The 13,942-nt window shown below is 42.3% G+C and overlaps 1 protein-coding gene across 3 annotated transcripts in view; it reads left to right on the top strand.

Moving 5' to 3' along the window:
• The first annotated feature begins 3,412 nt into the window (after positions 1-3,412).
• LOC106566410 (TBC1 domain family member 22B) overlaps positions 3,413-13,942 on the top strand; it is a 31,557-nt gene continuing 21,027 nt past the window's right edge. The window contains exons 1-9 of one of the 3 annotated variants that reach the window (XM_045692930.1): positions 3,413-3,698; positions 4,107-4,151; positions 5,456-5,512; positions 6,174-6,535; positions 6,730-6,897; positions 7,012-7,082; positions 8,400-8,528; positions 9,476-9,541; positions 9,703-9,817. In XM_045692930.1, the coding sequence (XP_045548886.1) occupies positions 3,643-3,698; positions 4,107-4,151; positions 5,456-5,512; positions 6,174-6,535; positions 6,730-6,897; positions 7,012-7,082; positions 8,400-8,528; positions 9,476-9,541; positions 9,703-9,817 (1,069 nt within the window). In that variant the 5' untranslated portion in view covers positions 3,413-3,642. The remainder of the gene's footprint in view (positions 3,699-4,106; positions 4,152-5,455; positions 5,513-6,173; positions 6,536-6,729; positions 6,898-7,011; positions 7,083-8,399; positions 8,529-9,475; positions 9,542-9,702; positions 9,818-13,942) is intronic. The other 2 variants (XM_014134413.2, XM_014134414.2) reach the window with 2 other exon arrangements.

Genomic DNA, 13,942 nt, shown 5'->3' with positions numbered 1-13,942 from the left:
AGTCTACCTGACATTCAAATATAAGGTGATGTGGAAAGACCAGCTTATTTATGTATGCGCAATTCTCATTTCCCTACATTTAAATATAAAAGAGCATTGTAAATTACATGTTTTGTGAAAGCTATTGACAAACAATATGCTGTATTAAAGGCAATCGAATAACAATATCCTACAACTCTGTGTAACACTAATCTACACACTATTTACTTCCACTGGCTTCCACTGCTATGATCTCGAGCAAACAAAATGAAGTGTGTGACGACTGAGCTACCCAAGCCAAAACAAATCTACAAATGATTTGGCATATCAACAATTTACAGTAAATAGAGTGGTTCAACTGGTTTCTAGAAAGCTCACAGCTATTTACCATCAGTAAATGTCTGCCCTCTTGTGGAAATAAGAACACAATGCAGAACCTGGAAATGGGGAACAAGGTCAAGAAATTAGTGTTTTTGCTTTGCAATAATCAAAGTCAATGCAACTGATGCTCAGTGTTTCCCCTATATTAACTTAGCAGCGGAGGCCCACTGCTGCCAAATTGTTGCCCACTGCTGTAGAATAATATCATGTACTTTTTAGAAAATACAGTACCAGTCAAACGTTTGGACACCGTTTTATTTATTTTTATTATTTCTACATTGTAGAATAATAGTGAAGACATCAAAACTATGAAATACCACATATGGAATCATATATTAACTAAAAAAGTGTTAAACAATTCAAAATATATTTTTGATTTTATATTCTTCAAACTAGACAGCCTTTGCCTTGATGATGGCTTTGCACAATCTTGGCATTCTCTCAACCAGCTTCATGAGGTAGTCACCTGGAATACATTTCAAATAACAGGTGTGCCTTGTTAAAAGTTAATTTGTGGAATTTCTTTCCTTCTTAATGCGTTTGAGCCAATCAGTTGTGTTGTGACAAGGTAGTGGTGGTATACAGAAGATAGCCCGATTTGGTAGAAGACCAAGTCCATGTTACGGCAAGAACAGCTCAAATAATCAAAGAAAAATGACAGTCCATCCTCACTTTAAGACGTCAAGGTCAGTCAATACGGAAAATCTCAAGAACTTTGAAAGTTTCTTCAAGTGCAGTCGCAAAAAAACATCAAGCACTGTGATGAAACTGGATCTCATGAGGACCGCCACAGGAAAGGAAGACCCAGAGTTACCTCCAAAGCAGAAGATAAATTCAGTTGAGTTACCAGCCTCAGAAATTGCAGCCCAAATAAATTCTTCACAGAGTTCAAGTAACAGACACATCTCAACATCAACTGTTCAGAGGAGACTGTGTGAATCAGGCCTTCATGGTCAACTTGCTGCAAAGAAACCACTACTAAAGGACACCAATAAGAAGAGACTTGCTTGGGCCAAGAAACACAAACAGAGTAGGTGGAAGGATGATCTCTGCATGTGTGGTTCCCACCGTGGAGCATGGAGGAGGAGGTGTGATTGTGTGGGGGTGCTTAGCTGGTGACACTGTGAGTGATTTATTTAGAATTCAAGGCACACTTAACCAGCATGGCAACCACAGCATTCTGCAGGGATACGCCATCGAAGCTGGTTTGTGCTTAGTGGGACTATCATTTGTTTTTCAACAGGACAATGACTCAACACACCTCCAGGCTGTGTAAGGGCTATATGACCAAGAAGGAGAGTGGAGTGCTGCATCAGATGACCTGGCCTCCATAATCACCCGACCTCAACCAATTGAGATGGTTTGGGATGAGTTGAACCGCAGAGTGAAGGAAACTCTGCCAAAAAGTGCTCAGTACATGTGAGAACTTCTTCAAGACTGTTGGAAAAGCGTTCCAGGTGAAGCTGGTTGAGAGAATGCCAAGAGTGTGCAAGGCTGTCATCAAGGCAAAGGGTGGCTACTTTGAAGAATCTCAAATATAAAATATATTGTTTACTACACGATTCCATATGTGTTATTTCATATTTTTGATGTCTTCACTATTGTTCTAGAATGTAGAAAAAAGTAAAAAAACAAAGAAAAACCCTGGAATGAGTAGGTGTGTCCAAACTTTTGACTGTTACTGTATATATTTGTGCCAAGACACACTTTTAAATGGATAGCCGTTGGCTCAATGACAGCTAGCATGTCATTGCGCTAACACTAGTAACAATGCACCCCCCTACCCCACCCTAGCTGGCACAGCTAAAAAGGCATAAAATCTTTTTTTTTTTGTTGCCCTTGCCACCACTGCTGAAAGAAATCCTAGGGGCAAGACTGACACTGTTTTGTTTCTGTTTGGAAAAATAACACCATCCCTTACAAAGTAATAACTATGTAGCATAAAGTATCATCTTATTAGTGATAGAACTAGAAGTAATAGCCTTGTATCTCTATCAATTTCACAATCTAACTTCCCAAATCTTACCAAAACAAATCTGATAAACCTATTTAGACTTTGGCAGAATGAGGCAATGCATGATGTAATAACTTCAGTGTGAGCTATATCTGATCTTCATGTACACAGTGGGCCTAGCAGATCACATAGTCATTAGCCCATAATAAAACTCTTCACAGGTTATTATCCCAAACTGTGTACAGTATGAATGGACGGTAGACCTACGGACAGATTCAGACATGACGTAGTCAGAAAATGTATTGGTGATAACTGCGGTGTAGGGACACTGGCCGAGGGTAGGCCTCAGTAGGCTAGCTCGTTTAATATTATTATACAGTAATAATAACAAAGCCAAATGTTTGTTTCCCCCTTTATCTAAACTGTTGCATGTTTAAGCAATAATGCCCGAGGAGGCGTGGTATATGGCCAATATACCACGGCTAAGGGCTGTTCTTATGCGCAACGCAACCCGGAGTGCCTGGACACAGCCCTTAGCCGTGGCATATTGGCCATATACCACAAACCACCGAGGCGCCTTACTGCTATTATAAACTGGTTACCAATGTAATTAGAGCAGTAAAATACATGTTTTGTCATACCAGTGGTGTACTGTCTGATATACCACGGCTGTCAGCCAATCAGCATTCAGGGCTCGAACCATCCAGTTTATAATGTAATTTAAAAACTGGGGTGGTACGAGGACCTGAATGCTGATTGGCTGAAAGCTGTGCTATGCCACGGGTATGCCAAAACATTTATTGTTACTTTTCTAATTACGTTTGTAACCAGTTTATAATAGCAATAAGGTACCTTGGGGTTTGTGGTATATGGCCAAGGTACCACAGCTGAGGGCTATATCCAGGCACTCAGAGTTGCATTGTGACAAAGAACAGCCCTTAGCCATGGTATATTGGTCATAGACCACAACTCCTCGGGCCTTATTACTTTATTATAACATGTTGGAGGAGGCGTGTTCAGACAAGGTTGACTTCCTTTCACTATAGTATTCCTATTGGTAAGTGTCTATGCACCTGTTAAACCCGTCCGCCAATCACACGTCCATGTCAATGTGTCCAAGATGGCGACCTCCACCGTTCTGTATTATACGGTATCGGCAATTGCAACAAAAGGACATTATTGACACACGTCAAAACTTTGTTGTTGGTTGCTGCAAAGACAATCCGGTTTAGTATATCGGATCTGAAACGCTAAAATCTTCTCCAATGCTTTGTACATGTGTAGAAGTACGCGCGGTGTTAGACTGAGGGGATTTGCATTAACCGAGCATGGCCACCGACAACATAATTCATTTCTGGAGGAAAAACGCAAAGGTTCCAGGAAGGTATGTTTCAGTTCTCCCAGTTCTCATCTTTCCTGATTTTTAAGATTATAAATGTGTATTCTGATAATGAGTTAACTCTGTATTTTAGTGGGAATAATAGCGTTGGTTTTGCGTAATTACAGTGTCATTAAATGTTAATAAAACATATGCTTAACCTTGTTTGCTAGATAGCTAGTTTATGAAGCCGTTATGCGCAGGTTATCATTTTTCGTTTTAAACCTAACCACACTGCTAAGCCGAATAACGAACCCTAACCTTAAATTAAGACCAAAAATCTATTTTCTTCTTTTCATAAATTATAGCAGTACAGTATAGCCAATTTTGACTTCGCAGCTGTTCTATGGAGATATCGCTCAGTTCTGCATCCAGGACAAGACTCATGACAATAAACATAAACCTTCCCTTTAGGCAATACGGAAGTGGTGGTCTTTGTTGCACATTGGAGCTCATGAGGTAATCTTCATGCCTTTGTCTTGGCTACCATATGTCCACACAACATGTCAGGAGGTCTGTAATGGGTGAATGTTGACATCTAGGATAAGCAGGAAAGACTGAGAAAGTACTTCAGAAACGTCCCCAATACAGTATTACCAAATAGATTGGCATATGGCCTTTCTTGTTGAACTCCTTTATGGCTGAGAAAATTGACACAATTGACAGAAATTGACACAATGTGTCTTATCTCTGGAGGAGCCAAGGTAATGTGAGTGGTCTCTAAGGATTGGGTGTTGTCTTTGGTGGTAGCCACAATGCAAACAGGAAGTAACATTGGTCCCAATCCCTGACAGAAGAAGCTATGTAATAAGCTGTTATGAGATACCAACCAGACATGATAGGGTATTGCCATTGTACCAATGAAAAGGTTACTAGGTCATGTCGATATCCTACAATATCCTCCTAAGACCCAGCTGATGAGCCACTTTACTACAACATGAGCTATTATTGTGTTAAAGAGGCAATCCGCAGTTTCTACATATATTCAAGGACTGACAATCCATGATATCGACATTATAGTTTTAACCATGAGGCAATACAGTTTAATGCTATATATATATATATATATATATATATATATATATATATATATATATATATATATATATATATATATTGCCTCATGGTTAAAACTATAATGTTGATATCATGGATTGTCAGTCCTTGAATTTAAGAGTGGTTACATTTCTCCAGCCCAAATCCCTCATCTTTTTACCGAAACAGTGGCGGGGAAGAGGTTTTGTTCTTGTTTCAATTGCTGATTGCCGTTTTAAAGACTCAGTAACTTGACTAATTTAGTCATCTACAACAGTAGGGCTATTTCCTCTCCACCGAGCTTGGTTCCCATCAGAAACACCAAGAGAGACAGACACACGAGGGCCGTTGGACTGTGTTGCAGGTCACAGGTCTTGTAGCATCATCAGATCGGTGGTGAGCGGCTACTCTCCATGCGGTGTCAGTAAGGCTGTCGTCTCCCGTCACATAAGGTGTTACAGCTGTACGCCTACTGTACGAACAACTATTATCCAAAACCCAAACAGAAGAGGTTCATATTTTAGGGGGGGGGGGATAAGAGAAAATGAAGTCCTCTGTCTGCCCATAATGGTTGCTCTGGGGAGTCTATGCTTTATGAACCTGTTGTCAAATTCGTAATGAGTCCACTATAATAGCCAACATTGTCAATGAAACATGAAAAGAGGCCTCAATGAGCCCACGTGCTCCCAGTGAAGTGCTGCTAGGCCACTGCTCTTTCTCCTCTACAGTATACAGCCAGTTTATGGAGCGCAGCATCCTCCCCTTGACCCCAGAATACACCGCACGTAAGTGCTCTGCATGCAGCCCACAGGGATTCTTTTTTCACCCTTCATTCAACATTTATTTTTGTTGTTGTTGTATGCTTACTTTAGATCGTGGATGTTCGTGTCTATATTGCCAAAAGCCCTTGAACATGTTGTGGATGAGAATGGTACTGTTGGTTTGATTGTTCCACGTTAACGCTTCCAAACACATCGACAGCGTCATTGCATTTTGGTACACCAGAATTACATTCATTTCCAATGAAACGCTGCGTTTGTCTTGCAGCGTTACGTTGCAGAGGCAGTTGCAGTGCGCGTTCGGTGTGGTGCATACGATAGATTTATCGAACTTGGTATGCGTCAATCTGTCTGCTCTACGCGGCTTGACAGAAATGGTAAACAGAAGGTGAATGTTGGAACTTGTGTTGCAGACACATCCAGATGATGCGTACTAGTTTGCGTAACGACGCTGTCGGTGTGTCCGAAGCGTAATACATTGGTCTTTCTTTTTACGCTATTGTTTTATTGGCCTTTTTATGCCATTTGGTCAGCTGTTCCTTTTTATATTGTTTGTTGTCAATGTACCATCTTGTCTTTACCACGAGAGTGCTGTAGCTACTCAATGGTATCTTCATTGTATCAGTGACACGTAGATTACATTTTTGTCCCCTTTTTCTCTCTGCAGGTTTCCTAAAGACACTCCCAAGGGAAACAATCTCAAGTCTAAAAAAGCGTCTAGTTTCCACGAATTTGCCCGTAGCACCAACGATGCCTGGGACATTGATGACGAGAACGATGAGGACTTCTTAGCTCCCATTCACCCCTCATCTCTCCCGCCCACCCTGCACTCCACGCACCAGGTGCCTCCTCTTCCTTTACAACAACCCAGTGACACCACCAGGGAGCCAGACACGGGGCCTGCAGACCGGCTGGCTCCCCCAACAGCAGAGGGCTGTCTTCAGCAGGAGGAGGACACAGACTGTGGACAGATCAATGGCAGAGTGGTGGTGAAGTCCAGCAGTGAGGCCCTGATCAACACCAATACAGGTAATGTGGACATTGGACACTAACGTCACGGGGGTGGGGTGGATTTTAGGGAACATGTCTTTGCATTTAGTCTTCATATCCCATGTGGATGTATTAAAGATATTTCTCATTATCAACTAAAAACTGATATTGTTGATAGTCTACTCTCTGCGACTTGCTCCATGATCCTCCACTCTGGGTCTCTTCCTCCACAGTGCGCTCCACCCTGCAGAAGCAACAGTCTCTCCCAGTTCGTCCTATCATCCCGTTAGTCGCCAGAATCTCTGACCAAAATTCCTCGGGGGCCCCAATCATGACACTGCGAGACAAGAGCCGATTGGACAAATTCAAATACCTTCTGTCCTGTCCTAACACCGACCTTGGTGAGAATAAACGCCACCTTATAGATTGAAATAGCTAATGCAAGTAGGCCAACGTTGTGTTTACAATGTATGTACTGTATTCTCATTCTATCTCCTGGTCCTTGTGATCCACAGAGGAGCTCCGGAAGCACAGCTGGTCAGGTATTCCACGAGAAGTGAGGCCCATCACATGGAGGCTCCTCTCTGTATGTACCTTGATGACCTTTGACTTGCTCTCTGTATGTACCATGATGACCTTTGACTTGCTCTCTGTATGTACCATGATGACCTTTGACTTCCTCTCTTTATGTACCATGATGACCTTTGACTTCCTCTCTGTATGTACCTTGATGACCTTTGACTTGCTCTCTGTATGTACCATGATGACCTTTGACTTGCTCTCTGTATGTACCATGAAGACCTTTGACTTCCTCTCTGTATGTACCATGATGACCTTTGACTTCCTCTCTGTATGTACCATGATGACCTTTGACTTCCTCTCTTTATGTACCATGATGACCTTTGACTTCCTCTCTTTATGTACCATGATGACCTTTGACTTCCTCTCTGTATGTACCTTGATGACCTTTGACTTGCTCTCTGTATGTACCATGAAGACCTTTGACTTCCTCTCTGTATGTACCATGATGACCTTTGACTTCCTCTCTGTATGTACCATGATGACCTTTGACTTCCTCTCTTTATGTACCATGATGACCTTTGACTTGCTCTCTGTATGTACCATGATGACCTTTGATTTCCTCTCTGTATGTACCATGATGACCTTTGACTTCCTCTCTGTATGTACCATGATGACCTTTGACTAGGCTGGAGATCACACACAAGGAGTATGACAATTGACCCTCAGAGTATCACCTTTTGCCCTCAGAGCAGTCTCAATTTGTCAGGGCATGGACTCTACAATGTGTCGAAAACATTCCACAGGGATGCTGGCCCATGTTGACTCCAGTGCTTCCCACAGTTGTGTTAAGTTGGCTGGATGTTCTTTGGGTGGTGGACCATTTTTGATACATACGGGAACCTGTTGAGGGTGAAAAACCCAGCAGCGCTGCAGTTCTTGACACAAACCGGTGCGCTTGGCACCTACTACCATAACCAAAGGCACTTAAATAATTAGTTTTGCCCATTCACCCTCCGAATGGCACACATACACAATCCATGTCTCAATTATCTCAAGACTTAAAAATCATTCTTTAACCTGTCTCCTCCCTTTCGTCTACACTGATTAAAGTGGATTTAACAAGAGACATTAATAAGGAATCATAGCTTTCACCTGTTCAATCTATGTCATGGAAAGAGCAGTTTTCTTAATGTTTTGTACACTCAGTGTATTATATATGAGAACTGCACACACATTGGTATTTGTTGTGATATGATCTACATAATCTTGACTGTAGGATTGACCCTTGACTCGTATCACTCTTCTACCCTGTTCCGGTACTGTTCACATCTTCAAGAGAATATCCTCTTTTCTTTCATTGTCGTCCTCTTTGTCATGGTAGGGTTACCTCCCAGCCAACATGGAGCGCAGAGACCTGGTGCTGAAGAGGAAGAGAGATGAGTACTTTGGCTTCATTGAACAGTATTACCACTCCAGGACAGACGAGACTTACAAAGACACATATAGACAGGTAATACATGAGTCACCAAAGTACTAAATCCTAACAACCAATGTTACCCACTCTGGTGAGTCAGAGTTTAAGTAGCCCTGCCTACTGTGGTGAGTCAGTGTTTAAGTAGCCCTGCCTTCTGTAGTGAGTCAGTGTTTAAGTAGCCCTGCCTACTGTGGTGAGTCAGTGTTGAAGTAGCCCTGCCTTCTGTAGTGAGTCAGAGTTTAAGTAGCCCTGTCTACTGTGGTGAGTCATTGTTGAAGTAGCCCTGCCTACTGTAGTGAGTCAGTGTTTAAGTAGCCCTGCCTACTGTAGTGAGTCAGTGTTTAAGTAGGATATGCCTTCTGTAGTGAGTCAGTGTTTAAGTAGCCCTGCCTTCTGTAGTGAGTCAGTGTTGAAGTAGCCCTGCCTACTGTAGTGAGTCAGTGTTGAAGTAGCCCTGCCTTCTGTAGTGAGTCAGTGTTTAAGTAGCCCTGCCTTCTGTAGTGAGTCAGTGTTTAAGTAGCCCTGCCTTCTGTAGTGAGTCAGTGTTTAAGTAGCCCTGTCTACTGTAGTGAGTCAGTGTTTAAGTAGCCCTGCCTACTGTAGTGAGTCAGTGTTTAAGTAGCCCTGCCTACTGTAGTGAGTCAGTGTTTAAGTAGCCCTGCCTTCTGTAGTGAGTCAGTGTTTAAGTAGCCCTGCCTACTGTAGTGAGTCAGTGTTTAAGTAGCCCTGCCTACTGTAGTGAGTCAGTGTTTAAGTAGGATATGCCTTCTGTAGTGAGTCAGTGTTGAAGTAGCCCTGCCTACTGTAGTGAGTCAGTGTTTAAGTAGCCCTGCCTTCTGTAGTGAGTCATTGTTTAAGTAGCCCTGCCAACTGTAGTGAGTCAGTGTTGAAGTAGCCCTGCCTACTGTAGTGAGTCAGTGTTTAAGTAGCCCTGCCTTCTGTAGCGAATCAGTTTTTAAGTAGCCCATGCTTTGTTTTCACAGATCCACATCGACATTCCGAGGACAAACCCGCTAATTCCACTTTTCCAGCAGCCCGCTGTGCAAGAGGTGAGCTTCTCTCTCTCAGCTCTTCATACTAGTTGCCTGGCTTGGATGGACCAATTCCACTTTTTGATATTCTGGAGAAAGGTTTTGTTAACGCGTAATAGACATGGCATATCACTTTGGATTGAATCCTGTCCTGTCTGTGCCTTCATGTGTTCAATCAGGTGTTTGAGAGGATCCTCTTCATCTGGGCTATCCGCCATCCAGCCAGCGGCTACGTCCAGGGAATCAACGACTTGGTCACTCCATTCTTTGTAGTCTTCCTCTCCGAATTTGTTGGTAGGTCGGCTGGAGGATAATGTGTGTGTGTGTCAGAGGAGGCTGGGAGGGGCTACAGATGTAGGATAATAATTTGAACCAGTTTACTACAGCAGGAAAATAATCCTGCAGCAACAGGACATGTGGATTATAATTAATGGACATTTTTTTTGTAGGGTTTGATACATTTTTTTGTTAGGGCAAATCAAGTCTGACATTTTAAAGTGGAAATTACAAACTTTAGAAGTCATTTTAAACCACAAATAAATACACTACAAGTTTGCATTTCCTCCTGTGCAGTAAACAATTCTCAGCAACAAAAGCGATCAAATTAATATGCTATACCTGTAGAGGAGGATGGGCTCAGTATAATGGCTGGAATGGAATAAATGGAATGGTATCAAACACATCAAATCTATAGAAACCATATGTTTGACTCGGTGTCATTAATTCCATTCCAGCCTTTACAATGAGCATGTCCTCCTAGAGCTACTCCCAACAGCCTCCTCTGGTGTGTGTCATAGATTTCTGTCCAACCAGATGAGGCTTGTCCATATGAAAGGAAAATGGCCTCTGAATCCTCATACAGGGTGTCCAATAATCTTGTCTTATATTACATACGGAAGGATTAATGCATACATTTTTCCTGTCTGGTTATTTGTCAGCATTACAAACCAGTCTGCTTCCCTTAGTGCACATGTCAAACTCAAATATATCAATTTTCTTATCAAACCACCCATGGGGCGAATTTAATTGGGTTTGAGTAGTACTTTTTTTTGTATCCCTCCCGGGAAAACGATCTCAATCGACATTGAAATGACTAAAACCAAATGGGAACTGTAGAACTGATAATGGAGCTACATTTACAGTCTCTTCACTCTGTCCAGCTAGATAACAGTCATCTATAATCTCTTCCCTCTGTCCAGCTAGATAACAGTCATCTATAGTCTCTTCCCTCTGTCCAGCTAGATAACAGTCAACTATAGTCTCTTCCCTCTGTCCAGCTAGATAACAGTCATCTATAGTCTCTTCACTCTGTCCAGCTAGATAACAGTCATCTACTGTCTCTTCTCTCTGTCCAGCTAGATAACAGTCATCTATAGTCTCTTCACTCTGTCCAACTAGATAACAGTCATCTATAGTCTCTTCACTCTGTCCAGCTAGATAACAGTCATCTATAGTCTCTTCACTCTGTCCAGCTAGATAACAGTCATCTATAGTCTCTTCACTCTGTCCAGCTAGATAACAGTCATCTATAGTCTCCTCACTCTGTCCAGCTTCCTAACAGTCATCTATAGTCTCTTCACTCTGTCCAGCTAGATAACAGTTATCTACTGTCTCTTCTCTCTGTCCAGCTAGATAACAGTCATCTATAGTCTCTTCCCTCTGTCCAGCTAGATAACAGTCATCTATAGTCTCTTCCCTCTGTCCAGCTAGATAACAGTCATCTATAGTCTCTTCCCTCTGTCCAGCTAGATAACAGTCATCTATAGTCTCTTCACTCTGTCCAGCTTCCTAACAGTCATCTATAGTCTCTTCACTCTGTCCAGCTAGATAACAGTCATCTATAGTCTCTTCCCTCTGTCCAGCTAGATAACAGTCATCTATAGTCTCTTCCCTCTGTCCAGCTAGATAACAGTCATCTATAGTCTCTTCCCTCTGTCAAGCTTCCTAACAGTCATCTATAGTCTCTTCACTCTGTCCAGCTAGATAACAGTCATCTATAGTCTCTTCCCTCTGTCCAGCTTCCTAACAGTCATCTATAGTCTCTTCACTCTGTCCAGCTAGATAACAGTCATCTATAGTCTCTTCCCTCTGTCGAGCTAGATAACAGTCATCTATAGTCTCTTCACTCTGTCCAGCTAGATAACAGTCATCTATAGTCTCTTCCCTCTGTCCAGCTAGATAACAGTCATCTATAGTCTCTTCACTCTGTCCAGCTAGATAACAGTCATCTATAGTCTCTTCACTCTGTCCAGCTAGATAACAGTCATCTATAGTCTCTTCCCTCTGTCCAGCTAGATGACAGTCATCTATAGTCTCTTCACTCTGTCCAGCTAGATAACAGTCATCTATAGTCTCTTCACTCTGTCCAGCTAGATAACAGTCATCTATAGTCTCTTCACTCTGTCCAGCTAGATAACAGTCATCTATAGTCTCCTCACTCTGTCCAGCTTCCTAACAGTCATCTATAGTCTCTTCACTCTGTCCAGCTAGATAACAGTCATCTACTGTCTCTTCTCTCTGTCCAGCTAGATAACAGTCATCTATAGTCTCTTCCCTCTGTCCAGCTAGATAACAGTCATCTATAGTCTCTTCCCTCTGTCCAGCTAGATAACAGTCATCTATAGTCTCTTCCCTCTGTCCAGCTAGATAACAGTCATCTATAGTCTCTTCACTCTGTCCAGCTTCCTAACAGTCATCTATAGTCTCTTCACTCTGTCCAGCTAGATAACAGTCATCTATAGTCTCTTCCCTCTGTCCAGCTAGATAACAGTCATCTATAGTCTCTTCCCTCTGTCCAGCTAGATAACAGTCATCTATAGTCTCTTCCCTCTGTCAAGCTTCCTAACAGTCATCTATAGTCTCTTCACTCTGTCCAGCTAGATAACAGTCATCTATACTCTCTTCCCTCTGTCCAGCTTCCTAACAGTCATCTATAGTCTCTTCACTCTGTCCAGCTAGATAACAGTCATCTATAGTCTCTTCCCTCTGTCGAGCTAGATAACAGTCATCTATAGTCTCTTCACTCTGTCCAGCTAGATAACAGTCATCTATAGTCTCTTCCCTCTGTCCAGCTAGATAACAGTCATCTATAGTCTCTTCACTCTGTCCAGCTAGATAACAGTCATCTATAGTCTCTTCACTCTGTCCAGCTAGATAACAGTCATCTATAGTCTCTTCCCTCTGTCCAGCTAGATAACAGTCATCTATAGTCTCTTCACTCTGTCCAGCTTGGTAACAGTCATCTATAGTCTCTTCCCTCTGTCCAGCTAGATAACAGTCATCTATAGTCTCTTCACTCTGTCCAGCTAGATAACAGTCATCTATAGTCTCTTCACTCTGTCCAGCTAGATAACAGTCATCTATAGTCTCTTCACTCTGTCCAGCTAGATAACAGTCATCTATAGTCTCTTCACTCTGTCCAGCTAGATAACAGTCATCTATAGTCTCTTCCCTCTGTCCAGCTAGATAACAGTCATCTATAGTCTCTTCACTCTGTCCAGCTTGGTAACAGTCATCTATAGTCTCTTCCCTCTGTCCAGCTAGATAACAGTCATCTATAGTCTCTTCACTCTGTCCAGCTAGATAACATTCATCTATAGTCTCTTCCCTCTGTCCAGCTAGATAACAGTCATCTATAGTCTCTTCACTCTGTCCAGCTAGATAACAGTCATCTACAGTCTCTTCACTCTGTCCAGCTAGATAACAGTCATCTATAGTCTCTTCCCTCTGTCCAGCTAGATAACAGTCATCTATAGTCTCTTCACTCTGTCCAGCTTCCTAACAGTCATCTATAGTCTCTTCACTCTGTCCAGCTAGATAACAGTCATCTATAGTCTCTTCCCTCTGTCCAGCTAGATAACAGTCATCTATAGTCTCTTCCCTCTGTCCAGCTAGATAACAGTCATCTATAGTCTCTTCCCTCTGTCAAGCTTCCTAACAGTCATCTATAGTCTCTTCACTCTGTCCAGCTAGATAACAGTCATCTATAGTCTCTTCCCTCTGTCCAGCTTCCTAACAGTCATCTATAGTCTCTTCACTCTGTCCAGCTAGATAACAGTCATCTATAGTCTCTTCCCTCTGTCGAGCTAGATAACAGTCATCTATAGTCTCTTCACTCTGTCCAGCTAGATAACAGTCATCTATAGTCTCTTCCCTCTGTCCAGCTAGATAACAGTCATCTATAGTCTCTTCACTCTGTCCAGCTAGATAACAGTCATCTATAGTCTCTTCACTCTGTCCAGCTAGATAACAGTCATCTATAGTCTCTTCCCTCTGTCCAGCTAGATAACAGTCATCTATAGTCTCTTCACTCTGTCCAGCTTGGTAACAGTCATCTATAGTCTCTTCCCTCTGTCCAGCTAGATAACAGTCATCTATAGTCTCTTCACTCTGTCCAGCTAGATAACAGTCATCTATAGT

This window comes from Salmo salar, chromosome ssa13 (assembly GCF_905237065.1).
Source record: "Salmo salar chromosome ssa13, Ssal_v3.1, whole genome shotgun sequence".
Lineage (NCBI taxonomy): Eukaryota > Metazoa > Chordata > Actinopteri > Salmoniformes > Salmonidae > Salmo > Salmo salar.
The sequence above is the reverse complement of the archived record's forward strand: the minus strand, read 5'-3'. Positions and strand labels throughout refer to the sequence as shown.